The 26053-nt window shown below is 40.8% G+C and overlaps 1 protein-coding gene across 1 annotated transcript in view; it reads left to right on the top strand.

Annotated features, from left to right (window-relative positions):
• LOC149145273 (kinesin-like protein KIN-7N) overlaps positions 1–25257 on the top strand; it is a 178707-nt gene extending 153450 nt beyond the window's left edge. The window contains exons 18-20 of the mRNA XM_089447508.1: positions 23039–23335; positions 23458–24126; positions 24302–25257. Coding sequence (XP_089303634.1) covers positions 23039–23335; positions 23458–24126; positions 24302–24736 — 1401 coding nt within the window. The 3' untranslated portion in view covers positions 24737–25257. The remainder of the gene's footprint in view (positions 1–23038; positions 23336–23457; positions 24127–24301) is intronic.
• Positions 25258–26053: the final 796 nt, after the last annotated feature.

Raw genomic sequence — 26053 nt, 5'->3', positions numbered from 1 at the left:
GACTTCGACTTGGTATTTACTCGACCGACTCGATTTCAATGACACGACCGTTGTAAAAAATACATTTTTTTTATAATAAAAAAACATAATTTGAAAGATTTTCATTTATGTTTCCAAACACACAACATTAGAATATAGATAGGAGACAACATATGATCAAAGTAGGCTCATGAATATATCCATTATATCAAAATGGCACCTAGTGCACTATCCAATACATACATGATGAGGATATAGAGATCAAAACAAAAACACATAACCAAGGAGGCTAGAAATGACCTCTACAACAAAAGTAAACTGTGACCAGTACTACTGGCTACTGCTAGAGGAGCCAAGATCATTTGGATCAACCTTTGGATCAGAGTCAGATAGGGGGACCCATGGTTCCTCCTCATCATCATCTCCAACTGCAACTGTAGAAGTGGTAGCACTAGAAGGCTGTGCAGCGGCTGCAAGCTGAGATAGACGAGATATGTGCTTCTGTCGTGGCTGAGCAGAGGAAGCGCCTGCAACTGGAGGACTTGCTGGCCATGAAGTTGAGGTTGGTACAAGTGGATCAGGGTCTGCATTGAACTGAAGTGATGTCTCCACCTGTAAATCTAAATCAAGATACTCATCAGAATCAAACTCTGCCGGATGACACTCCGCTACCCAATCTAATGTTGGATCAATATCTTCCAACACAATGGGATCTAAATCAGGTCTTTTGTTCAACAATTGGTTGCGTCTGCGCCAGAGGTTATATTGGACATAGACTAGATCATTTAACCATTTGATTTCTCTTCTTCGCGTGAATCCTCTCAAAGACAGATCAATTGCGCTCACACCCAGTAGCACTGCAAGTTTGACTCAAAATACGAATTGCAAACTTGTGCAATTCAGGACAATGGCTACCAAAAGCCTCCCACCATTGTGCTGCAAAAAACATAGGAGTGTAATGAGTTAGCTCAACAAAATTACAAATTATATCCAACTTTCAAATTATAAACAATTTGATAAAATAAGTATTAAGAATTTGAAAATTGAAATTTTTGTTTACCTGGCTCATCTGCTTCCCTTGCAATCTTTGCTAGGTTCTTCCCAAAGGTACCTAAGGCATTGCTGAAAGTTGTGGCCTGTTGGTGTATCTCTAGCTGATTACACTCCAATGGGATCATGCGATCAATGCAGTCAATCAATCCATCTCTAATCTCCCCCTTCAAAGCTCCTGTCTCCTTAGCTTTATAATGATACTGTGGGTTCAAAAAGTAACCATCTGTATGTATAAGGCGATGGAGTTGATTGTTTCATCTTTCATCAATGATTGCCCAAATGGGCCCATACTTAGCCACTTTATCCTTGTATGCCCTCTTTATTTTCTCCTTTGCTTGATCCATAGCCTAATAAATGAAGCCCATAGCCAATCTTTCCCCATCCACCAACCGCAACACCTTAACCAGTGGCTCCTTCACAATCTCTGCTTGCTTTCTCCAAAATATTTCTTCATTAACTTTCTTTTTCAATTCTTTGCCTTCTTGTTTGTGAGACCACTGGCTTTGATTCCTTTCTTCACTGGAAAAAATCTTTTGCAAGTTTCTATGTTATGAAAGCATAGATTGCAATATCAAAAAATGAGTAGCAAATCTAGTGATGGCAGGCCTAATAATATCCCTACCCCCTGTGTGTTTCCTCATCAGTCTCAAAATCCATGAATGGTTGTAGATAAATTTTGTTATGCTTTTGGCATGATCTACATTGTTTTTGACCCAATCTAATTTGCCAATATCTTCAAGCATGAGGTCTATGCAATGTGCAGCGCATGGGGTCCAAAAGATGGTTTTGTGTTTTTCCTCTAACAATTTACCAACAAGAACATAGTTAGAGGCATTATCTGTGATGACTTGAAGAACATTACCCATTGGTCAAACCTCTTCAACCAATGGAAGTAAAGAATTCTTTCTCGGATCAGGAAGAATCACAGGATGAGGAGGAGCTAACAGAAATACTTGCTGGCACAGGAAGAACGAGCAGGGAACTTCGTCAGGTTCTACGAGATGCAGAGGACTTCATTAGTGCGCCAAAGAACAATAAGAGGGAGTGAAAACAACTAAATAGTATTAGGCATTAGTAGCTCAGGCTGGGGAGCCTGCCTTGCCATTTTTCAGGGGGAAACTCAACATCAGGTTTGGCTGGATGCGATGGTAGAGGAGTACAAATCCATAATGGTGAACGATGTCTAAGAGGTAGTGCCAAGGCCTCAAGACAGATCGGTGGTAGATTCGAGATGTATCTACAAGATTAAATACGCTGCAGACGATAGTGTTGAGAAATACAAAGCCAGGTTTGTGGCTAAGGGTTACGCTCGGAAGAAAGGAATTGGCTACGAAGAGACCTTCACCCCAGTAGCCAGGTATACAGCTATTAGAATCGTGATAATCCTTGCAGCACAGATAGGGTGCGAGATTCATCAAATGGATGTCAAAACGATATTTCTGAACGGGGTGATAGAAGAATAGGTATACATTGAACAACCAGAGGGCTTTGAGACACATGAGAAGAAATCTCATGTATGTAGATTGAAGGAAGCCTTGTATGGGCTGAAACAGGCACGTAGAGCATGGTATGGTCGAACAGATGGCTACTTGTAGAACATGGGATTTGTCAAGAGTGACACAAATCCAAATCTCAACTATCTAGTTGTAGAGAATGAGCCTCCAATGTTAGTATTATATGTGGATGATCTCTTCCTCATAAGATCGATCAGGCTCATTGGGGACTGCAAGAAGAATCTAGCCACAGAATTTGACATGAAAGATTTGGGATGAATGCATTATTTCCTGGGGTTGGATGTTTGACAACAAAAGGGGGAGATCTTCTATTGGCAAGGGAGGTATGCTACAAGATTCCTGAAGAGATTCAGGATGGACTGTAGACCCATGGCTATTGATGCATCAGAAGACAAGTATGTTGATCTCACCTTATATAGGCAGCTCATAGGGTCCCTGATGTATCTGGCCAATACCAAGCCAGACATTTGCTACGATGTCAACACCCTCAGTTAGTTCATTGTGGAGCTGAAGAGGGTGCACTGGGCAGCAACCAAACATGTTCTCAGGTATTTACAGGGAACAGTCGATTTTGGACTATTGTACCTCAGTAGGAAGGATATCATCTTGAGTGGATTTCCTGATGCAGATTGGGCTGGAAGTTCAGTGGATCGGAAAAGTACCTCTGGGTACTATTTCAACATTGGATCAGGAATGACTTCCTGGTGCAATAGGAAACAAAAATCTGTGGCTCTAAGCTCAGCTGAGACATAATATATGGCTGCAAGCACAACTTCGTGTGAGGCGATATGGCTTAGAAAACTGCTTGTGAACCTATTCAAAAGAAAGATGGACGCGACCAGGATCATGTGCGAAATCAGAGTTGCATCAAGCTCTCTGAGAATCTTGTGTTTCACGATCGGTCAAAGCATATTGATATCCAATATCATTTTGTCAGAGACTGTGTCCAACGAGGAGTTGTACATTTGAGCTACACTCCTACAGGAGAACAGGTGGCAGACATCCTCACCAAGGCCTTTAGAAGAACAAAGTTTGATTATTTCAAAGAAAAGATGGGGATGATAAAGAATCTATTTAAGTAGCAGAAATGGGGGTGATGTTGCAGTGTAGTAGCAGTCAGCAGTAGCACAATGCAACATTGCGAGAAGAGATTCCAGTGCATATGTAGTGTTGGGAAGAAGGAGCAACAACAACACGGATGCAAAGGGAGTTGCAGTGTTGGGAGAAAGGACCAGCAACAACACGGATGTAGAGGGAGCTGCCGTATGGTTGCAGCAGTGGCAGAGGCAGAGCCATAGGCAATAGTGTAGAGGATGTTGGGTGAGGGGGCCTGGCATCAACACAGGTACCAGTGATGGATAATCAGAGAGATGCTCTGAGGAGTATTACTAGAGCACAGTCCTCGCTAAGAGGGCCTATTGATTTGGGGTAGCATCGGATGTGCTCTAGCGATGAAAATTGGTGGAGAGGCTAAAGCAGATGAGATTTCCAAGTCCCAAAAATGGTTTGGGCATATTCTAACCGGTTTGGGAGATATTAAAATAATTAATATTTTTAATGGAGTTCCTAAGTCTAAACTTAGGAAAAATAAAATATTAATGGGTATTAATATAAAATTGGGTTAGAAGGTTCCAAAAGTCATGGATCAAGCCAAATCTGATCTTAGCCGTTGATTAGAGTTTTAATATCTGCCATTGAAGGACCAACAAGAAAAGTATAAGAAGAGGCTTGGGGGTTAGTTGGAGGACACACTGAGGGAGACCAATCAGTTTGATTTTTGGAGCGGGGTTAGCTGAGAAATTCAAACTAGTGGTCTGGAGAGCAGCAGGAGGCAACGGGTATGGAGCAGAGAGTTGGGAACAACACCAGAAGACCAGTGCAGAGGTTGGAGAGGGAGACACAGAGCCTCTCAGGCAGACGTAGAGGCAACGGACTGCGCAATCACTGGAAGCCCTGCGTCGGTGACACAAAGAGGTCTAGTGCTAACGCAGAGAGGCAAGAGCTGACCTAATAGCTCTAGGAGCTGAGTAGAGGCCAATAACCCTGAACTTGAGATTGGGAGAAGTGCGAGAGAATTTTTTTCTCTGTTGGTTAAGCTAGTTTGGCACCCAGTTGTACTGAAGAATTGCTGAATAATAAAAATCCTCCTCTGCAGCATCGATTTTCCCGCATTGGGTTTTTTCGGGGACATTTGTCCAAAATATCTAAGTCCATGTATTGTTTCTTATGCATGTGTTTGTTTCTGTATTATGGTGTGATATTTGCAGCAGAATTTATTTTAATGTTTACTGAAGGGTTTTCGTAAATAACTTGTTGGAAAATAAGTAGGTAAAATAAATCAGTTGTTGTAGTGATAGAATTTTGACATGAAACCCATTAAAAATATTAATTATTTTAATATCTCTCCATCCGTGTGGAATTTCCCCAAACGATTTCTGGGTCTTGGATGTCTCACGTGCCCTAGCCTCTCCACCAATTTTCATGGCTAGAGTACATTCGATGCTACCAGAAATCAACACTCCCTCTTAGCGGGGAATGTGCTCTAGGAATGCTTCACTATAGAAACATCACACTGATCTTCCACATCGGTACTTGTGCTGATGCTCGGCCTGCTGCCTGACATCCCTGCGTTACTACTTGTACTGTTGCCCATGACACTACCACTACCATTGCTACATCTGTATTGCAACGCCCTCTCAACATGTTGCACATGCTGCCCTTAGCACTGCCACTGCTAACTATTGCACTGCATCGCAACTATCAAGAAGTAAGTAACTGTCTTCTCCCAAATAATAACATCCCGGTTAGTCTGGAATCCTCGTGATGCTGAAGCTGCCTCTGCTTCTATCCTGTGCTCCCTCTGCTGCCACTGCATTGCTGCATACACCTACATGCCTCTCGCATTGCTTCAACCTCGACTGCGTTGCCTCAGATTTTTTCACTCAAGCATTGCCTTGTTGCTCCACTACAGTTTGCTCCACTTGACACCTGTCATCATGCGACTGTCGTTAAGGGCTCCCGTAGCCGAATGTGATCCAAGGGTTTGGGCACCTCAAGGATCTTGCGCTTAGTATGTAGTCCTCCTGACTACAACTCGATGTCTCCTCACCTCTTCTCAAGAGGTGCATGAGCACCCATGGCACAATCATCATCAGTCTCGACCTCTTTCTCCGCCTTAGCTGGAGTTGCTTTTGAATCAGAAGCCTCTCCCTTGTTTTTCTTCCTGGGACACTAGGATACATAATGTCCCAGCTCCCCACAATGGAAGCACTTAACCTTGGAGATGTCCTTTTTCTTCCTCTTCCCTTGTTGTCCCACAGATTTAGAGACTCATCCTTCTCCTCCTCTTTCTTTATTCGACCTCTCTTGCCACTAGTCCCTGCCTTGGTCATCCTCCTGATCTCTTCTTGGAGAAGAGCTACCCACATCTCCTCCCAATTGGGAAGAGTAGCCCTACCCAAAATACTTTGGACAAATGTATCCCACTCCTCGGAGACTGCATTCAGGTCAGTCCTGACCATGAACTCTGGATGTGGTGCAGACCCCAAGGAAGTAAGCTAGTCGCGAATTTCTTGCGACTTGAGAAGGAATGGATCTATCTGCTTGCCCTTCTGCATCTGATATGACCATAGTTGATTCTCCAATAACATCTTCTGCTGCACGCAAGAGCCCTGGTATAAGGTGGTCAGGGTGTCCCCCATCTCCTTTGTTGTGTTCTACTCAACAATATGTGGTATGACATGATCTTTGACCACGTCTAGGATCATGCACTTCGTCCTCGCCATTGCATCCTCATACTTCTCATTCTCAGTTGGGTCAACTGGGATAGTCACTAGTTTCAAGGCAAAGTTCTTGATGTGATGTCGATCGAGGACTGCTAGGATCCTGGCCTTCCAAATGACAAAGTTGGAAGCCCTGTCCAACCTATCCTGATCCCTTAGTCCATTCACTGCCATTTCAGCTCCTCTTGTGGACTCCCTCTAAGTCCTAATTTCCCTCCTGGAAATCCTCTGGCCAACTGTCGAATCGCTCCTCTCCAACCCTCCTTGCAACTGCAACTCGGTTCTGGATTCCTTCGCTAGAAATCCGTTGAGGCAGTGGGTCCCTCTACCTTGGTTCTGTCGCCTTAGACACTGTTCTGTATCAACAGAAACAATGTCCCATCAGATCCTCAAATCACAATACGCCCACAGCTCCTCAAGCCCTGACAACTAAAGAAATTGAGCCTTTCAGGCTCTGCACAATCTCGACAAAGGCTGAATCTGCCCTCTGGCCAACTGCGTCAATCCTACCTGGCTGAGCAGGATGACGTGGCTCTTTGTGAGCCTCTTTTGCCTCTCTCTGCCTCTGGCTGGCCCTTTCCTTGGCTCAGAATGATGACACATGCTCTGCATCACTTCTCTTGTTGCTTTTGCTCAGGAACAATGCTGTCTCTCAGGATAGCTGGTTTTGTTGCAAATTTTTAGATTTTTGCTGATGTCTTCAGTCCTCCTGTGATCTACAACCCTCTGATACAATGTGGAAATTTCTAAGTCTGACACATCAAAAATCCCTACTGCATTATCTGGTTTATTATCTCCCACTTGTTCTTTTAATTAACAAGTTATTTATCAATATAAATACCGAAATAAACGCAAATGCAATCTTCACACATACAGATCAACAACTGAAATAACTGAGACAACACAAGGGACACCGTTATTTTTGAACAATCGTCCCTAGAAAAACCCAATGTGGGAAAACCGGTTCAACATATATGAGGGTTTTATTATTATGTAGTTTTCTGAATACAATTAGGGTGCCAGAAATGGCTCACCCGTCAGAGATTTTCCTTGGTAGAAGTACCTTTCTTTGGAGACAGATATTCCGGTTAATCAACAATCGGATGAATAGCTTCATAGTGACTTCGACTATTCCCTTAGCCGGACAGCGAAAGCTGCTCCAAGCTACCCTCAGGAACTGCATCACCCTCCAGAGACTGTGTCAGCTAACCAGCTCTCTGTTTGCTCCACGAAAATTCCTCAATGTTGCCTCTTGAATCCAGCGTCAACTCTGTAGCCCTCTGCTGCCTGCGTCAGCCTCTTGGCCCTCTGCGTCCTCTGTGCTAGCCTCCTCAACCTTTGCGTCAGTCTTGACTGCCTCTGTGTCAGCCTTCCAAGGCTCTACGCTGTCTCTCTGACACTCTCTCTGCCGCTTTGCTATGTATTCTTGGCCTTCTGCCGAACTACCCCTCGCTGCAATAGATCACTAGATTTTTCAGCAAACCATGCTCCAGAAAATCGAATTCTTGATCAACTTGGTGTCTCTCCAACTGACCCTCAAGCCTCCTCTTATACTTTTCCTGTTGATGATTCAACGGCCGAGATTAAGTCCCTAATCAACGACTAAGATTAGATTTGGCATGATCCTCGTTATTTAGGACTTTCTCACCCATTTTATATTAATACACATTAATATTTTAATTGTCCTAGGTTTAGACCTAGCAACTCCATTAAAAATATTAATTATTTTAATATCTCTCCATCTGGGTGGAATTTCCCCAAACGCTTTCTGTGTCTTGGAGACCTCATGTGCCTTAGCCTCTCCACCACTTTTCATGGCTAGAGCACATCTGATGCTACCAAAAATCAACAATATATTCTTATTCTGTCAATGAATGAATTGTGTGCTTCAAGTGCTACTGGGTGTGTGCGCAATTGGTTTGTCTTTGAGAGGATTCACACGAAGAAGAGAAACCGTTTGGAACAAAAATAGTTAAATGATCTAGTGTATGTCCAATACAACCTCTGGCTAAGACGCAACCAATTGATGAACAAAAGACCTAATACAGATGCTATTGCGTTGGAAGATATTGATCCAACATCAGATTGGGTAGTGGAGAGTCATCTAACAAAGTTTGATTTTGATGAGGATATTGGTCTTGATTTGGATTTATAGATGGAGGCATTAGTTGAGCATAATGTTCAGTTAAATGTCGATCCACTAGTACCAGGCCCAACTCCAAGTTCTCCAGTTGTAGGCACTTCCTCTACTTAGCCACGACGCAATTGCATAGTTCGTCTATCTTAGCGTACAGCTGTTGTGCCTGATAGTGCTACGACTTCTACAGTTGCAGTTGGAGATCGTGATGAGGAGGAGGAACCATGGGTTTCCTTGTCTGACTCTGATTAAGAGTCTGAGCCAGATGATGTTGGCTTCTGTAGCAGTAGCCAATAGTGACTAGTGACTAGTGATGTTTTACTTTTGTTGTAGAGGCCATTTAGAGCCTCCTTGGTTATGCGTTTTTGTTCTGATCTCTATATCATGTATGTATTGGATAGTGCACTGGGTGCTATTTTGATATAATGGATATATTCATGAGCCTACTTTGATAATATGTTTTCTCTCTATATTCTAATGGTTTGTGTTTGGACCAATGTTGCGAAAATCGCGATCGGGATTGAATTAGCGAGGGGAAAATATCAGAAAATATCGTAAAAATCAGGAAAAAATTGGTAAAAATCGGGAAGAATTCGGAAAATACAAAAATATTCATTTTTTTTTTCAATTTTTTTAATATCTAAAGCATCTACAACATAAACTAAATACATTGACACATAAATATGATAAAAGAACTAATAGATTAGATGTGTAATATCATTTCTAGTGCTACATCACACATAACAGTGAATCATGTCCTGAATAGTAAGTCTTGACTCCTGATTCCCAACTCAGCCTCAAAATATCAACAAAAAATATAGTAATGTATCTCATATCATGAGTCATAATGTCATATACAATAAAATGAACCAAATAACTAATACCACTGATTTCCTCTGCCCCTCTTGCAAGAAAATGCAATAGCTTTCCTTTTCCCTCTAGATGTAGATGCCAGTGGAGTTGGTAGTGGACTTTGCTATGCTCTAGAAGCTGAAGAACTAAGAGCTATAGGAGGTAGACCACGTCCTCTACTGGTGGCAGGGGTAGCCTGGGTAGGTGGTGTCACCTCCTCTTCCTGTTGCTCCTCCTCCTCCCCCTCTACGTCTTCCACTACCTCCTGCTCTAACCAATCATCGACAGACCCCATGATATGCCTCATGGCATCAACCCTCCATGCAGCAGTGGTGTCAATCCCATCCAATGAGATGGACTCCATATCAGGTATCCTCTCAAGTTGCCTCACCCACAATCGAAGATTGTAGTAGACGTAGACCATGTCATTAAGTCACTGGGACTCCAACCTGTACAAAGATCATAAAATAATAATTATAAAAAATATATTATTTAATGAATTCAAAAAATTAATTGGAAATTTGGAATATTTTAAGTTTTAAGTTTAACCTGTTGCGCTTCTTGTTGTGTATTTTTTCAAATACACTCCAGTTGCGCTCGCATCCTGAGGAGCTACATGTTTGGCTGAGGATTCGAATGGCAAGCTTTCATAGATGGGGTATTTTGGCACCATAGATTATTCACCATGCATCTATAACAAAATTACAAATAAGATAAACATAGGAAAAAAATGAAATTTGAAAGTTGAAGCAAAGTATGAAGTTATGAACTTGAAGGGACAATGAAATTTGAAACAAACTAAAAAATACCTGACATTTTAGTCTTCCTATCAACCAAAGCCATCTCAAAGCTAAATGTGCCTCTGCCATCTTGTATATTTCCATTTCTTTGGAAATTTCTGCACATTCCGTTGGAGATCGCACCATCCTCTGAACACAGGTGAAGAATCCATCCATGATCTCAGTATCAAATAAGAACCCACAGGGGTAAGAAAATGCGGGGTTCAGGTAGATTCCTGTAGCATGAATAGGATGATGGAGTGTGTTGTTCCATCGTTCATCAATCACTTCCCATAAGAGGAGTTGTTTTTGAAATCCCTCATCTCCCTTATCATCATAGTAGGCCCGAATGGATTCTTTGGCCCTGTCCATGGCCTCATATAAGTAGCCCATTGCGGGCTTGTCACCATCACCAAATTGAAGAACCTTTACCAAAGGTTGAGTAATGTTGCACACCTTCTGCACTCCCACCTAGAAGTTTTCTTGGTATGAAAGTAATCTGCATATGGCCTCTCCCTCTGTTTTGCGGCTAAATGTCAAAGCACACCACTCATCTGAAATAGACATTCTCTTCACATTCCAGATAGAATTCAAGAGGGATTGAAGAGATATGAAACTAGTGACAAACTGTGTAATGGCAGAGCGCACCAACTTTTTCTTGTTGTTGAATTTTCTCATCAAATGAAGCACAAATGCATGATTATATATAAATTTTGTAATGCTTTTTGATGAATCAACAATATCTTTGACAAAGGAAAATTTTCCTATGCCCTCCAACATCAAATTGATGCAATGTGCATGTTAATTTTAGGTATGTTCTATGCTTAGAGCAATTTATTTCAATTTTCACAGTTAGGTCAATATCTTTTCTAGATTAGCAATCACATCAACATTAAAGTAAATTGCAGATAGAACGTAAACATAAATCACAGAAGACAAGCCAAGACAAGAGGACACAAGATGTGGCGCTAGCTAGGGACAAACCCCAATGTGGGGAAACCTTTGATCAATTCTTCTTATTTTTTCTTCATTAGTTCAGCACAGAGAGAGAGAGAGAGAGAGAGAGAGAGAGAGTACATTTACAACAGAAGTCAATATTTTTGACTTATCTAGATAAGAGCATAGCTCATCTTTAAGAAGATGATACATGAGATTAGTTGAAGACATATTGCTTCAACTGATTCTTCAAGGTGACTCCTTCAACTATCATTGTGCTGCATCTCGTCATCACGTTGCACCTTACCGTGCTGCACCATGCTGCACCCATCTTCACAATGCTGGACCTCATGACCATGCTGTACACATCATACTACTGCATTGCTATCCCATGTGCCATTGTTGCACCATGCTAGCCACTGCTGTCCTATGTGTGTAAAGTTTTGTAGATGTTCTATGCTAAGAGCAATTTCACTTTTCTCACAGCAATCATACAAGTAGATAAGCAAAATGCAGATAGAACATATAAGCAGATCTTACAGAAGACAAATCAGAAACAAGAAAAATGTATGTGTTCGTTTCGGCGGTCAACAGGATGCTTCAACCAGCAAAGTCTCCTTTGGTCAGCCAGCCCAGCATGTGTCACAACAACCCTCCAAGTAGCTCGTACTTTTAGGATGAGAGAGGAAGATGTGAGTTGTGTTATATTCAAATTCTCTCCAACTTTTCCTGTATATATATCCATCAATGAGGGTGTGTGACACATCTGTTGGGCATGTGAGCCTACATTACAAAACTGGCTGACCTAGCACATATAATTTATTAAGAATAATAAATTCAAAATATAAGTTCTGCTCATCGGATTAAGACTATTTTTATATGGATTTTACACCTCTCAGAAAGAGGAATCCAACAAAAATATTAGCCTCTTAATCTGAGCATCAGAACATGGAGTTTGGACCTAGTTGTCCAATTTTAACACTCCCTCTCAACTAGGGAGAACTCCATCTATTAGTGCAATTAACATCGTGAGTCATCCCGCCGAAACTTGCTTTGTTGGCTTCTTTATTTCAGAACAGAAGTGGGTCAGTCACAAAGACATCATTCCCCGACTGACATAATCAATCCAGAGGTCCCAGACCTCACAAATCTTGATCCCAGATCAAGTGGTTGGACCATGCCATCCTAGATAGAGAGTACGGCAATCTCTGATGCGTCCATCAGTCTTTGCTAATAGTCTCTAGCTTTTCCACACCTCATTGGCCAAATGAGAGGTACTTCCCATGAGCCCTGAACTCAATGGGTAGGATGCATACGGGGCACAGATTAAATGAGTGGCGAACCAGCTCAATAATCACAAGGGTGGGGCAGAAGCATTATGAGTGCTTATAGCTCCGAGAAGCTATCCCCAAAGCCCCCCAGAGCTCCCAGAGCTCATCGTCCAACAGGACCCACATCATAGGGTCTTTCCATGACACCAAGACTCTCACGGAAGGTTAGGAACTTGACCTTCCCCAGGGGCTTAGTGAGAATATCCGCGACCTGCTCATCAGTTCCTATATGATCGAGCCTTACGGCGCCTCGCTGTACCATATCCCGGATAAAGTGGTACCTGATATCAATATGCTTGGATCGGTCGTGGAACACAGGATTCTCAGTCATACGAATCCCACTCTGATTATCACAGAGTATTACAGTGGTATCTAGCACATGTTGGAACAGCTCACTAAAGAGCTTCCTCAACCAAATTGCTTCACAACAGGCCATACTAGCAGCAATGTATTCGGCCTCCGCGGTGCTCAAAGCCACCGACTTCTGCTTCCTGCTCATCCATGAGATCGAAGCAGAACCAAGATTGAAACAGCATCCAGATGTGCTCTTACGATCCACCACACTGCCAGCCCAATCGGCATCAGTATATCCCCGGAGTATCACACTCCCGGCAGTGTATCTCAGCCCATGGTTTACCGTGCCCCGAAGATATCTCAAAAGATTCTTGGCACCAACCCAGTGAAAATGATGAGGCTCAACCATCTGTTGACTCAAAGTATTCACTGCAAAACATATGTCCGGACGGGTGTTCACTAAGAACATCAAAGCTCCTATGAGTTGACGATACTCAGTAGGATTGGCCAAGATAGGCCCTGCAGCGCTGCCACTCAACTTCTTAAAGTTGAGTTCCATTGGTGTCGACACGGACTTACAGTCCACCATCCCAAATCTTTCCAGAAGCTTCACAATATACTTTCCTTTTGAGAGAAGCCACGGGCAGCAAATCTTGCCTTAAACTTTTCAGCACTCCCATCAGATTCATGTTTAATCTTGTAGAGCCATTTAGCGGTGACAACAGATTTGTCCTTCGGTCTCGGGACCACATCCCAGACATCATTCTTCATAATAGCCTCATATTCTTCATGCATAACATCCTTCCAGACTTGATGCTTGATGGCTTCCTCAAAAGATCCAGGTTCAGATTGTATAATAGTACTCAAGGCAGCTAGATACCCTTGGTATCTACACGGCTTCTTGCTTTCTCGGAATGTTCCCCTTGGGGCAGCATGACCCTCAGCATCTTCGAGGGTGTCCCTGAGCCATGATGGCCTCTTTCCTAGAGAAGGGGAAGGATCAATAGGGTCCATTGGCCCTTCAACATCAGGCATAGTCTCATCCTGGGGTTCTTCCAGATTTCCAGGTCTTTCTTCATGGTTTTCTTCAGATCTAGGAAGATCTACTACTTTCTTCAGGGAAGCATCTTCGTCAAAAGTGACATCATGGCTTATCTCTACTTCCCTTTGACCAGGTACATAGACTCTATATGCCTTAGAAGTCTCACTGTAGCCCACAAACATTCCTTTCTTCCCAGTAGCATCCAGCTTACTTCTCTTTTCTTTCGGCACATGAAAATAGACAGGACATCCAAAAATTCTAAAATGTGAGACATCAGGTTTCTTACCAGAGAAAACCTCTTCGGGAGTTTTGGAGTCCAAAGCGGAATGAGGGCATCGGTTTTGAATGTACACAACAGTATTTGCAGCTTCTCCCCACAGAAACTTTGGAAGACCCTGGTCACATAGCATGGCACGGGCAGCTTCCACAATAGTCCTATTCTTGCGTTCAGCAACACCATTCTGCTCAGGAGTATATGCAGTGGTAGTCTCCCTCTTAATGCCAGCTTCTCTGCAAAAGTCTTTGAACTCATTTGACTCATATTCAGTACCATTGTCAGTCCTCAAAATCTTGTCTTCACAAGTATAGCGTATCTCCATGACTGTGCATAAGGTGTCAACATGACAGTGTATAGATATATCCATGAACTGCATATAAATGTTGCCATGGCCTGCATATAAAAGATTCGAAGTCCTGTATATAATTTCCATGACCTATATATAAATTCCATGGCTGCGTATATGTTTCCCAATGTCCTGTGCATAAGTCTACTCCTTTACAGTGTTAAGGGCATCACGTGGCTACAATTTAGGGTTACGTAATGATGTCATCTTCACACTGAGATTGGCAGTTACAGGTCTCTCATGACTGCGGCTTCCTTCTATGACTCTGTTGATCTGTCTCCCATGACAGCATGAAGATGCCACTGTCTTCTTTTGCCTGCGGATATTTAAGTCCTGCATAAGTGTCTCCATTGCATGCGAAGACTGCATCTATTCCTTCCTTACTGCGGCTTGATGGCATATATATTCCAGCGGTTATATATTCCTGCATATATATTCCTGCGTATATCATTGACTGCAGACAGCGTGGTGACTGCATACAACTATCCAGCATGAACATTGAGACTGCGTGGGTCATGAACAGGACTGTAAGTATATATGAACGAGTTCTTATATGAGTGCGTATACATGTGTGATTTCAGCAGACCTGCGCAGTTCCCTTCACTTGTTTGCTCCAAACGCACCAGCGTATGTAGTTAAACCTGCGAATCTATTACTGTCTGCGCGTCAGACCTTTAGTCTGTCCACGTGACATTCCTGCAACAATCCACCTGTACAGATATATCAACCGACAGCCCGTGGTTGATACAAATTCCTGTGCGGTTATCCGAGCACGCCAGCACCCATAAACCTGCACCAATTATATGCTACCGTCCACGTAGCAGTCCTCTGGCCTGTCCACGTGACAGCTCCACAGTAAATCACCGGTATAACGCTTCGACAGCCCGCTGCATATAAACCTCTGCGTGTTCATGAATTCCAGCTTCTGTCCTCAACCGAAGCTATAACCGAGGCTATGACCTGTCCGCACTTTTACAAAACAGTCTTTATAAAACTATAAAACAGTCTTTATAAAACTGTTCTTATAACTGTGTGCTTCCACGTCGCATTATCCACCTTTGTTCACAAGACTGTATTACGGCAAGACCGCGCAAACCCCTGCGCTATACCGTAAGTCTGCACTCATGAACAGACCTTTAATAACCTTCACTGCGCAACCGTGATCTCTACATAAAACCAAGCCCGAACATACGAAGCTACCTGGCTTTATGCGCATAAGACATGCGCATCTCCCCGCCTTATTCGCACGCCTTCTTGTCTTTAGTAACTGTGTATACGAGTCTTCATTGACTTCGTATGGAGACTTCGTGTAACTATCTTTATTAACTGTGTATAAGAGTCTTCATTGACTACGTATAGACCTCTTCAGCAGTTCTATATATGCTTGACTGTGGCTAACATATACGTGACCTTCATTGATGCAGTGGTTCTATATACCTGACTGTGGCTGACCCAGCGTATACGTGATCTTGACTGTGGCTTTGATTTGACTGCGGTTCTCTGCAGCGTCATACCTTGTTTGCGTCTTTGATACATAGACTACTTCGTTCTCATACAGCGTATACATAACTCCAGCGTATGACTGCCAGAACCTCCTCTGCATTATATATGTGTGTCCAGCATATACATAACTCCTTGCACAGCGTATACATAACTCCAGCTACACCTCAGGACTGTGGAATTTAGACTGCGGTTGGCTGTGTCCATTTATTACGGCGTCCACCATTTATCATACAGCGTGTAAGTTCCTTAAGAACAACGCATATAATCTTCTATATAAAGGCATCCATTAACTGCGTTTAGGGCTGCTTAGAAGAGCGTATAAGTTCATGACTGCGTTCTCTGTTAGGGCATCATACTAGGCCGGTGAAATCTAGTGTGAATCTCCTTCTCCAAAAACCCAAGACGTGGAGAGGAGATCACTTGAAGTGAGTTTGTCTTCACCTCAGCTCCGATACCATGTAAAGTTTTGTAGATGTTCTATGCTAAGAGCAATTTCACTTTTCTCACAGCAATCATACAAGTAGATAAGCAAAATGCAGATAGAACATATAAGCAGATCTTACAGAAGACAAATCAGAAACAAGAAAAATGTATGTGTTCGTTTCGGCGGTCAACAGGATGCTTCAACCAGCAAAGTCTCCTTTGGTCAGCCAGCCCAGCATGTGTCACAACAACCCTCCAAGTGGCTCGTACTTTTAGGATGAGAGAGGAAGATGTGAGTTGTGTTATATTCAAATTCTCTCCAACTTTTCCTGTATATATATCCATCAATGAGGGTGTGTGACACATCTGTTGGGCATGTGAGCCTACATTACAAAACTGGCTGACCTAGCACATATAATTTATTAAGAATAATAAATTCAAAATATAAGTTCTGCTCATCGGATTAAGACTATTTTTATATGGATTTTACACCTCTCAGAAAGAGGAATCCAACAAAAATATTAGCCTCTTAATCTGAGCATCAGAACATGGAGTTTGGACCTAGTTGTCCAATTTTAACAATGTGGCATACTGCTGTCCCACTATTAGTGACATAGCCATTCCATGTTAGCTTGTTGTTCCATTGTTTTTGTTGTTGTTCCATTGTTTTTGTTGTTGTTCCATCATAGTATGCTGTTGTCCCATCATAGTATGTTGCTGTCCCATCAATGTCATTTCTGTCCCATCATAATATGCTGCTGTCCCATCATAGTATGTCGTTGTCCCATCAATGTCATTGTTGTCTCATCATAGTATGCTGCTGTTCCATCATAGTACGCTGTTGTCCCATCAATGTCATTGCCGTCCCATCATAGTATGCTGCTGTTCCATCACTGTCATTGCTGTCCCATCATAGTATGCTGTTGTCCCATCACTGTCATTGTTGTCCCAATTGCTATTGCAGCACCATGTCTTGCTGTTGTCCCAATTGCTATTGCAACACCATGTCTTGCTGCTGTCCCAATTGCTATTTCAACACCATGTCTTGCTGATGTCCCAATTATTAGCATTGCCGTCCTGGGCATGTTTGAGTCCTCAAACTCTCATGCTATCCCTATTTTGAGGGTCACCTATAGCCCACCTTTTCAGCTGTATTAGGCCTGCATCTAGGGCACCGCAGGTTAGCGTTAGGGCTCCCTTTAGACTGCGTTAGGGCTGCCTTTAGACTGCGTTAGGGCTACCTTTAGACAACGTTTAGGGCTGCCTTTTAGACTGTGTTTAGGGCTTCTCTTAGATTGCTTCTAGGGCTACCTTTTGGACAACGTTTAGGGCCTCTCTTAGACTGTGTCTAGGGTTGTCTTTTGGACAACGTTAGGGCTTCTCTTAGTTATGATAAGATTCCTCCAAGACTGCGGCTAGGGCATGCTTCCTTGACAACATTTTTGGATTCTTCTTTGACAACGTCTAGGGCTAGGGCATCTCCTCTAGGGCAGCTCCCTTAGTCATGTTTCTTCCAACGTCTAGGGCTTCCACTCCTAGATTTCCCTTCCACTAAAATTCAAGACAAGTGGAGAGAAATCAAGATAGAAGTGTGTGTGAGAAATGACTCTCAAGTCATCTCTTTTTATGCTAAAACGTTGAGCACTTGTGGGGTTTATTTGGTTGCTGGCTGACCTTGACGAATTGTCTTATAACACAAATAACTTCATATTTCCATGAATACTTATCGGAATCAGATGATCTTTAGATCAAATCTTACACCTCTCGATGAGAGGTATCTAAGAAAAATTTCAGTTGCCATAAATAAGATGACCCACATGGAGTTTGTCTCTAGTTTCCAATTTAACAGTGCAGCACAAGGTGTCCAAAATAAAGTAGGATGCCTCTCCATAAGCATCTTGTCAGCAACAATATAATTTGCAGCATTGTCCGTTATGACTTGGACAACATGTTCTGCACCTACTTCCAAAATAAACACATTCAACAAATCACATAATAATTTTGCATCCTTGATATGTGCAGAAGCATCAACAGATTTCATAAACATTGCCCCCTTGGGACATTAACCAAGAAGTTTATAAGGCTTCTCCCCTTTTGGTTAGTCCAACCATTTGACATCACAGTGCATCCTGTTTGTGCCCATGATGCCCTAAACTCCAATCTTTTGGTGCAGTCAAACTTTTCATCTTGAAGAATGCAGCCTCTAAAGTCATCATAAGAAGAGATTTTGTACCTTGGGCCAACAATTACAATAGCATCAACAACAGGCTGGAAAAATGGATTATTCCTTGCAGCGCTGAAAGAAATATCACTTCAAAGGAGAAACTTGCCCAACAACTTGTCATCTTCTTCTTTTTAAGCATTGAAGAGACCAATGTTTTACAACTCGGACTCGGACTCGGACTCGGCCGAGGATCGACTCCGACTCGGACTCCGACTCGGTAATGACTTGGCCGACTCGATTTCAATGACTCGGTCGTTGTAAAAAATACATTAAATATTTATTTTTTTTATAAAAAAACATAATTTTAAATATTTTAAACATAATTTTAAAGATTTTCATTCAAGTTTCCAAACACACAACATTATAATATACATGGAAGACAACATATGATCAAAGTAGGCTCATGAACCAATCCATTATATCAAAATGGTACGGTGGTACCCAATGGCAATAGTAAATACATAGTCAACTGTAGTCTGTCATACATGATCAAAGACTCAAGAGTCAAAACAAAATACAAATAACCAAGGAGGCTAGTAGCTACTGCCAGAGGAGCCAAGATCATCTCGACCAATCTCTGGATCATCATCATCAGAGTCAGACAAGGGGCCCCATCAATGACCAGTACTGGCTACTGCTAGAGTTGCCAACATCATCTAGCTCAGTGTTACTTGGGAGCAGGAGCGGAAGTGGGGAGCGAGAGCGAAAACGGGAGCAGAAGCGACATTTTCAGAAGCTCCAGGTTTGAGAGCGAATCCCAGAGGAGTTCAACAACCAATGTCACTAACATCAAGGTACACAGAGGGATTGGTGCTCTTGATTAAATACGAGTTCCATACCCTAATACATGATAAAATTCAATGGAAACATTGCAATCCTCCAATCCTAAAACCCTGAAAAAATGATAAGTCTGCTGGATTTTGAATGAAATCTAAAATTCTACTTTCTCCATATGAAATCCAATGAGGCTGGAACCACTCTTAAACATCCTGAGTCATTTCATGGTAATGTTAAAAATTTAAGTAAAATGATGAAAATGAAGATTAAGGAGAATGTCACTTTTACTTTAAGAATTTAACATTACCATGAAATTTGAACATCATATCAATACTAGGAGAGGGGAATGGACCCCAAATAGCACTTAACCAATTTAGAAAACACCTTGGAGTCCCCAACAATCAGCCAAATGTTAAAAAGTTAAAAAAAAAATAGAAAAATCGTTGTTTCTTTGGGTGACTGGCTGAATTTAATGACTCGGCCGAGTAGATGTGCAAAACGGCCGGGTTGACCGAGTCATGACTGACTCGGCCGAGTCATGCAATAACTCGGCCGAGTCAGTCATGACTCGGCCTCCCGGACTGGTTTTTCTACCGGGTCACTCCTCAAGGCTTCAACTCGGTTCGACTCGGCCGTTTCGGTTTCGAAACGGCCGGTTTGTAAAACAATGGAAGAGACAGATGGTTGTGAACCAGCTATGGTTCTAAGAACAAAAATTGATGAGGTAGCTACAGGGTTGGCTGTAGATATTGATGCTGAAGTAGAACCAGTGCTATTTTCATATTCACCTCTTAACACTCTCCCTGCTAGTTGCTTCCTCAGTTCTGACTTGGATAGTTTGGCTTGCTCTAATTCTTCCAATGATCTGAGGACTCTTCAAATGATTTCCACATTTGTATTGGTGCAAGGACCCACCTCATGTCCAGGGATTTGTCCAAGGTGAGACGTCAATCTATAAACCCCCCTTTTCATATGATGCCCACACAACTTTCAAGACAAGTTTGATCCGTCAAACCCTCCATCAGGTTCACCAAATTCCCATAGAGTGTCCAATTTCCTTGGCATGTTTGTAACTTGGTTGAACTCTTGAGTTTTAATGTAAGATGAAGTTTGAAGTCGAAACTTGAAACTGAACTTATGGCACAAGAAGAATTGCAAGTTATTATTATTATATATATATATATATATATATATATATATATATATATACTTTTTTTTTTATACATGACACAACATGTTGAATTTTTGACAAAAAAAACCTCAACTCAATCCAACAATAACAGAAAAAATGCACATTCAAACCCAATAAAAAATGATGCAAAAGGATAGAGCACAAGAAAAAATTAAACTAATAAATCTAATGATCAAGTTTTTGCATTTTTGACCAAAATGAACCCTCTCCACTCTATGCAACAAAAATGAAGAAAAGAACACAATTAAATCCACTCAAAAATCATTTATAATCAATGGGTTATAGAAAGCCAAACAAAAACAAGAAAAAAACTAAAATAAATGGCCAAATTGGCTGCCCATACCTGGAAACCATGGTTTGCCGAAGAAAGTTGGTCCAAACACGAATTTCTTTTGCTTGGGATGCTAAAGTCTCCCGATTTTCTCCTCCTCTGCCTTAGTAGTCGCCTTCTCCTCCCCAGCTCTCGAACAAGTCTGCTGTCTGTTTAAAATGACAAATAAAACTCATGAACTCGCTTTTAAAACGTGCTGTCCCGGAGGGCCACAATTTTTTCCTCTCGAATTGCGAGTTTTTGGAAAAAATCGCAAATTTTCAGTGATTTTTTCGAAAAAAATTTCATAAAAATCCGGCGATGTTATCAGCAGACTTAAAAAAGCGCGATGTTCGCAACACTAGTTTGGACACATTAATGAAAATCTTTAAAATTATGTTTTTTCATAAAATAATAAATATTTAATGTATTTTTTACAATGACCGAGTCATCGAAATCAACTAGGCCGAGGCGATACCGAGTCGGAGTCAGAGTCAGAGTCGACCCTCGTTTGGTTCTGAACCTGAGTCGGAGTTTTAAAACATTGGTTGACCTATGGTCACTGCTGGTCAAACAGGTTCGTCCAAATCAGAATTCTGCCCAGAAATTTGGTCAACGACCAGTGAAAAGTTCAAGTCAAAGCAGCCCAGAAAATGCCAAGTCAACGAGTCAACCAGAGATAGAACAGGTCAAACTTCGCTGGTCAAAATGTCTTTTTCCTCCTTTGCATGTGTGAACAGAAATCTTCTTGTGATGATCCGAGCTGATGATGTGATACCAAATGCGGAGGATGAGTGGTCAATACGAGTCAAATCAAGGGTAATTTGATGAAGGGTCAAACTGCTTTAAGAGGTGGGCCGACTTGTACATCTTGGAGCATACATGAACAATAAAATAAAAATTTGTTTTCCCTTTGATTTGTTGACATAAATACTGACCACACGTACAAAATTTCAACAGCTAGTCCCTGCTATGTTTGGTGCTGCTAGTGGAGCATCATCCAAACCCATCCACCCCAAGTCATCAACATCAAAGCCTTTCTTTTTTGCTTTCAGAAAGAATTTGCATGGTCCTGTAGGTGTCTAGTGCAGGATGTACCAGATGAACTCGCTGGTTCATTATGGAGCTGGCCACTGAACCAGTTCGAAGGCTGGGTCATCTCCTAGAGGTACCTAACAGGTTGAATCAACCAACTTTAAGTCTGATTTGGCCGGTTTTTAAACAATGATGTCAAACTGATTGAAATGGTATCTGGTCATGCCACCAAATTGTGATTGCATATCTATAGTTTCATTACCTAGGGTGAAATTTCTGCAAACCATTTATTTTGGTTTGTCCATCTATTTAAAGCACTGTATATTGTGCATTTTATTGGTTTTCTTTAATGTACCACATTTCTGTAAAATATGCGTATCATTACATCCGGCTTTCTGACAGACCCAATATTCATAATTATCATTTCCAACATCCGGCTTTATGACAGACCCAGTATTCATAAATATAATTTCCAATGACCATAGTAACTTTTCGACAATACATTGACTGAAAATATGGGTAGCATTTGAATTGATTTACATTTTAACTGGTCTATCTGTATAAATACAAATGGATATTTGCAAGGACTACCAAAAATAATTTAAGATTTGTGATAGAAATTTGGTTGATTTACTTTGTCATCCCTTTTGATCTACTTAACAATTCTGCTAGAAATCAATGCCAAACAATTCAACACAATCACATATACATTTACCAATACTTGATATGTCAAGACTCAGAATTGACCAGATTTAGGACTTCTAAAAGAAAGTTATCTGGAAAATTGCATCCTTATCCACTAATTGTAACATTTCTGTGTGGAACCTCACATAAATTTTCTGGAAACCCAAAACACATTCGAGCTTGTTAAGACCCCTTGGAGCCAATTGATTTGGTTCCTGCACTCTTTACCTGTAAAACCTTTCGTGTGCGAGATTAGCCGAATCAAAAATTGTAAGGGGAAGAGCACATTCAATTATTACATAGGAATACACATACGTTGATTTGCTAGGTTTCATACTACACAGTCAAGAAAAACTAGTCACAAGTGATCTCACATCCCTAGTGAGTTTGTATCTAGGTGGAAAAGAGGTATATCTCAGAGAGGAAGGGAATGGATTTCTTTTGATCACCTAGGTACATTATTATTGACTTTTCAAATTCTTAACCTTTGTAATGATAAAAATGAATGCAGTTGGCAGTGACAAGTAAACGTAGTAGTGCTAACAATTTAATAATGTGTTCTCTCCAGGGAATCTTTCTAGAAGAAAAGTCAATGAATGATATGCAGTTACCACCGGAAGATGACTCTAGTAACTGCGGGATTGTAAATTTGAAGTCCAATTTTGTGAAGCTTGTAAATTTGCTTGAGCAATATAAACAGGAGAATACAGAGCTCCATCGGCAGAACCAGATGCTTAATAAACAACTAAAGCATGCTGTAGTTTCTTTAGTAATGCCCAGAGATGTGTGTTCTGAGAATGAAAGAAGAAAGTTGCAAAATTTTGATTTGGATAAACATATCAGTAGTACTTCTACTGTACTTCAGGTAACTAATGACTTAACAGGAGAGGAGTTGCATTTTACATTTTATTACATTGCTTTGTATTCAAATATAATTTTAATGAACACTTGTGCATTTTTATGGTTTTCTTTCCCGTCCTTTTGCAGGTTCCAGATTATTGTGACTTTGGCACATCCTTTTCTTTGTCGGCAGATACTAGTTCTAGAATAGTATCAGCACCATTGAATGAGAGTTTTAAACAAATATGCCATAAAATGTACAGACTGGAGAATGTGTTGGGTGTAAGTGCTGCCATAGATGTTGGTTCATTATGTGCAAATATTGGAGATGAATTGTCTAGTTTTTTGCCAGATGGTTCATCAGTTTCAAAGTCAATTCCTGATTTTATTGTGGAAATGCAATGCAAACAAGCTGATCAGCTAGAAGATGACAATTCAGATATTAGTTTTGGATGCCATGAAAGTAATATTTGGAATGAGGAATTATTTAAGAATGGCCCAAAAAGTGCCAGTGATAGTCATATTGATAAGAGGAAATCAGCAAAGATGAGTTCAGATTTAGCTAATGGTGTGTTCCTTGCCAAATGGCTTGTAGAAGAACTCAAGAATCTGGCACAGCATGGCCATGATTTTTTGTCTGGTTGTAAGGAAATGAGTCCTTGCATAGAGAAACTTTTTGAAGCATTGCGTGTCTGCCTTAATGAAATAGTTAAATTTGATTCTGGACTTGGCCAGTCATCATGTGAGGAGGATAATCTCTGCAGATGTGTGAAGTCAGACATGACGTCTCATTTGAATAATGACGAGTCGCAAAAGGTTTGTTGATGTGATGCTGGTTAAATATATCAGCTATAATAATAATATATCCCTCTGCAGTCATCTTTTATGTTTGAGTTGTGTTTATTTTGTTTGTATTCTGTATAGCTTAGAGTGTTGATATCATTTTGGGAGAATTAAAAACTTAGTGCTAACTTACATGCTTGTTACCCAGGGCCTCCCTGTTCCAGATGGGTCAGTTGACGTGGAATTAAATACAAATAAAGTTTTGATCGAGAAGGGTCAACATCCTGTTGATGGTATGAGTAATTTGATGAAGTGGAACGGAGAGCATAAATTACAGCAACAGGAGTATATGAATTTATGGGAAAGACTAAATATGTCTGCCGAACACATCTTGTCGCTTGATAACAAGATAGCTTTGCTGAATATTGAAAAGGATACAATTTCAAAAGCTTTGGATAATGAGCTTCAAAGGCAGGAGCAAAAACAGCTTGATACAAGGTTTTATGAGCTTGTTGCAGATGAGCTTAAACGGTTCAGCGCAGCAATGGCAGCAAGGGATGGTATTTATACATCAATCCGGTGTGCAATAAAAGAATTTGAGGAAGACTTTGAAAAGAAAAGGCCATCGAAGTCAGTAGCTTAACACATCTCTGCATCAATATTGCTTATTTATTCAAGCAAAAGCTTGATGGAACTCGTTAAGAACCTTGTGACGATTGTTGCTGTTGTGTAGTGTGTGCATAGGCATGGCATATTTTCATATAATTTGAAATCATTGTTGCTATAATGCAACAGACATGGAGATTTGTAATTCTATCAACTAACGTCCAATGAAGTGCTATTGTACTGCAAACAGGTCCAATACCTTTTGTACTCTATTGATAGGGCACCTTAACTGGCTTCTATGTACCATGCCAATAGGTACCGTAAGTGGATACCAGCATATGGTGACTTATTCAAATTTTTTCCTTTGAAAGTGGCTTTCTAATTGAAAGCATTTTCTGAATAAGTGGATCTGAAGGCATTTTAATTGGGCATTATTCTGTAACATTATGTTCAAATTCACACTTTGACAAGCATTTCACTTGCTAGATATTTTTATGTCGAATAATTTGTCAGATTAACGGTGTGGGTGATAATCATGCATATAATTAATTATTTCAACTTGATGTTATCTTTTCAGTGCATATAGTTTTGGTGTTATCGTTTAGGAAATATGGATCATTATCCTCTATTTGTTGCTTTCATCTATTGGGGATTGTATTCAATTTGTTGCTTTCATCTATTGGGGATTGTATTCAAAGTGGGCTTGCTTGGTTGAAAATTGGTCTTTGCTATGTCCTATAAAGGTTCAGTTCCCTCAGGTAACATGTTCGTGGGCTAGTGTGTCATTATGGGGGCTTTTTGATTAATAGAAATCGTCATGACTATTGGGTTGAGAAGTCATATGACATCAGAGGCATCAGAAACAGTTATGGCAACATGTTAGCATTGGTTCCTTAGCATTGTCTTTTCAGTGAGGAGACTGTTAGAAGGTTGGGTCAGCTCATCATCAATTTGAGTAAGGAAAAGATTGAATGGCAAAAGAAAAAAGACAGGGAGGCTGGTGGTCCTAAAAACTATTTTTAGTCTAGTGGATATTAAAATATCATTCATTATGATAGTAATTGTAAAATGTCTTACATCACTATGATTGGTAGATATTTGACAATCAAAATAAATATACTTTCCATACTTTTTTATTGGGGATTGTAAATAGATTACTATTAATTAAATTTAAATTTGGTGAAAATTTTAATCAAATAATTTTAAGTTGATTAACTTTTTTTCGTTAATGATTTAGTATAATTGAAGTGTGAATTTGGTTACATGAATGTTATTATTATTATTATTTGTACTTATTGCAACTACTGGAGAATATTTGTCATTGGTTACAATTTCTAACCTGCAACGCTTCATC

The sequence above is a fragment of the Pinus tabuliformis genome, chromosome X (assembly GCF_031772625.1).
Source record: "Pinus tabuliformis cultivar Carrire ecotype Pingquan chromosome X, CPIR1, whole genome shotgun sequence".
Lineage (NCBI taxonomy): Eukaryota > Viridiplantae > Streptophyta > Pinopsida > Pinales > Pinaceae > Pinus > Pinus tabuliformis.
This window is presented reverse-complemented; position numbering and strand designations above follow the sequence as displayed.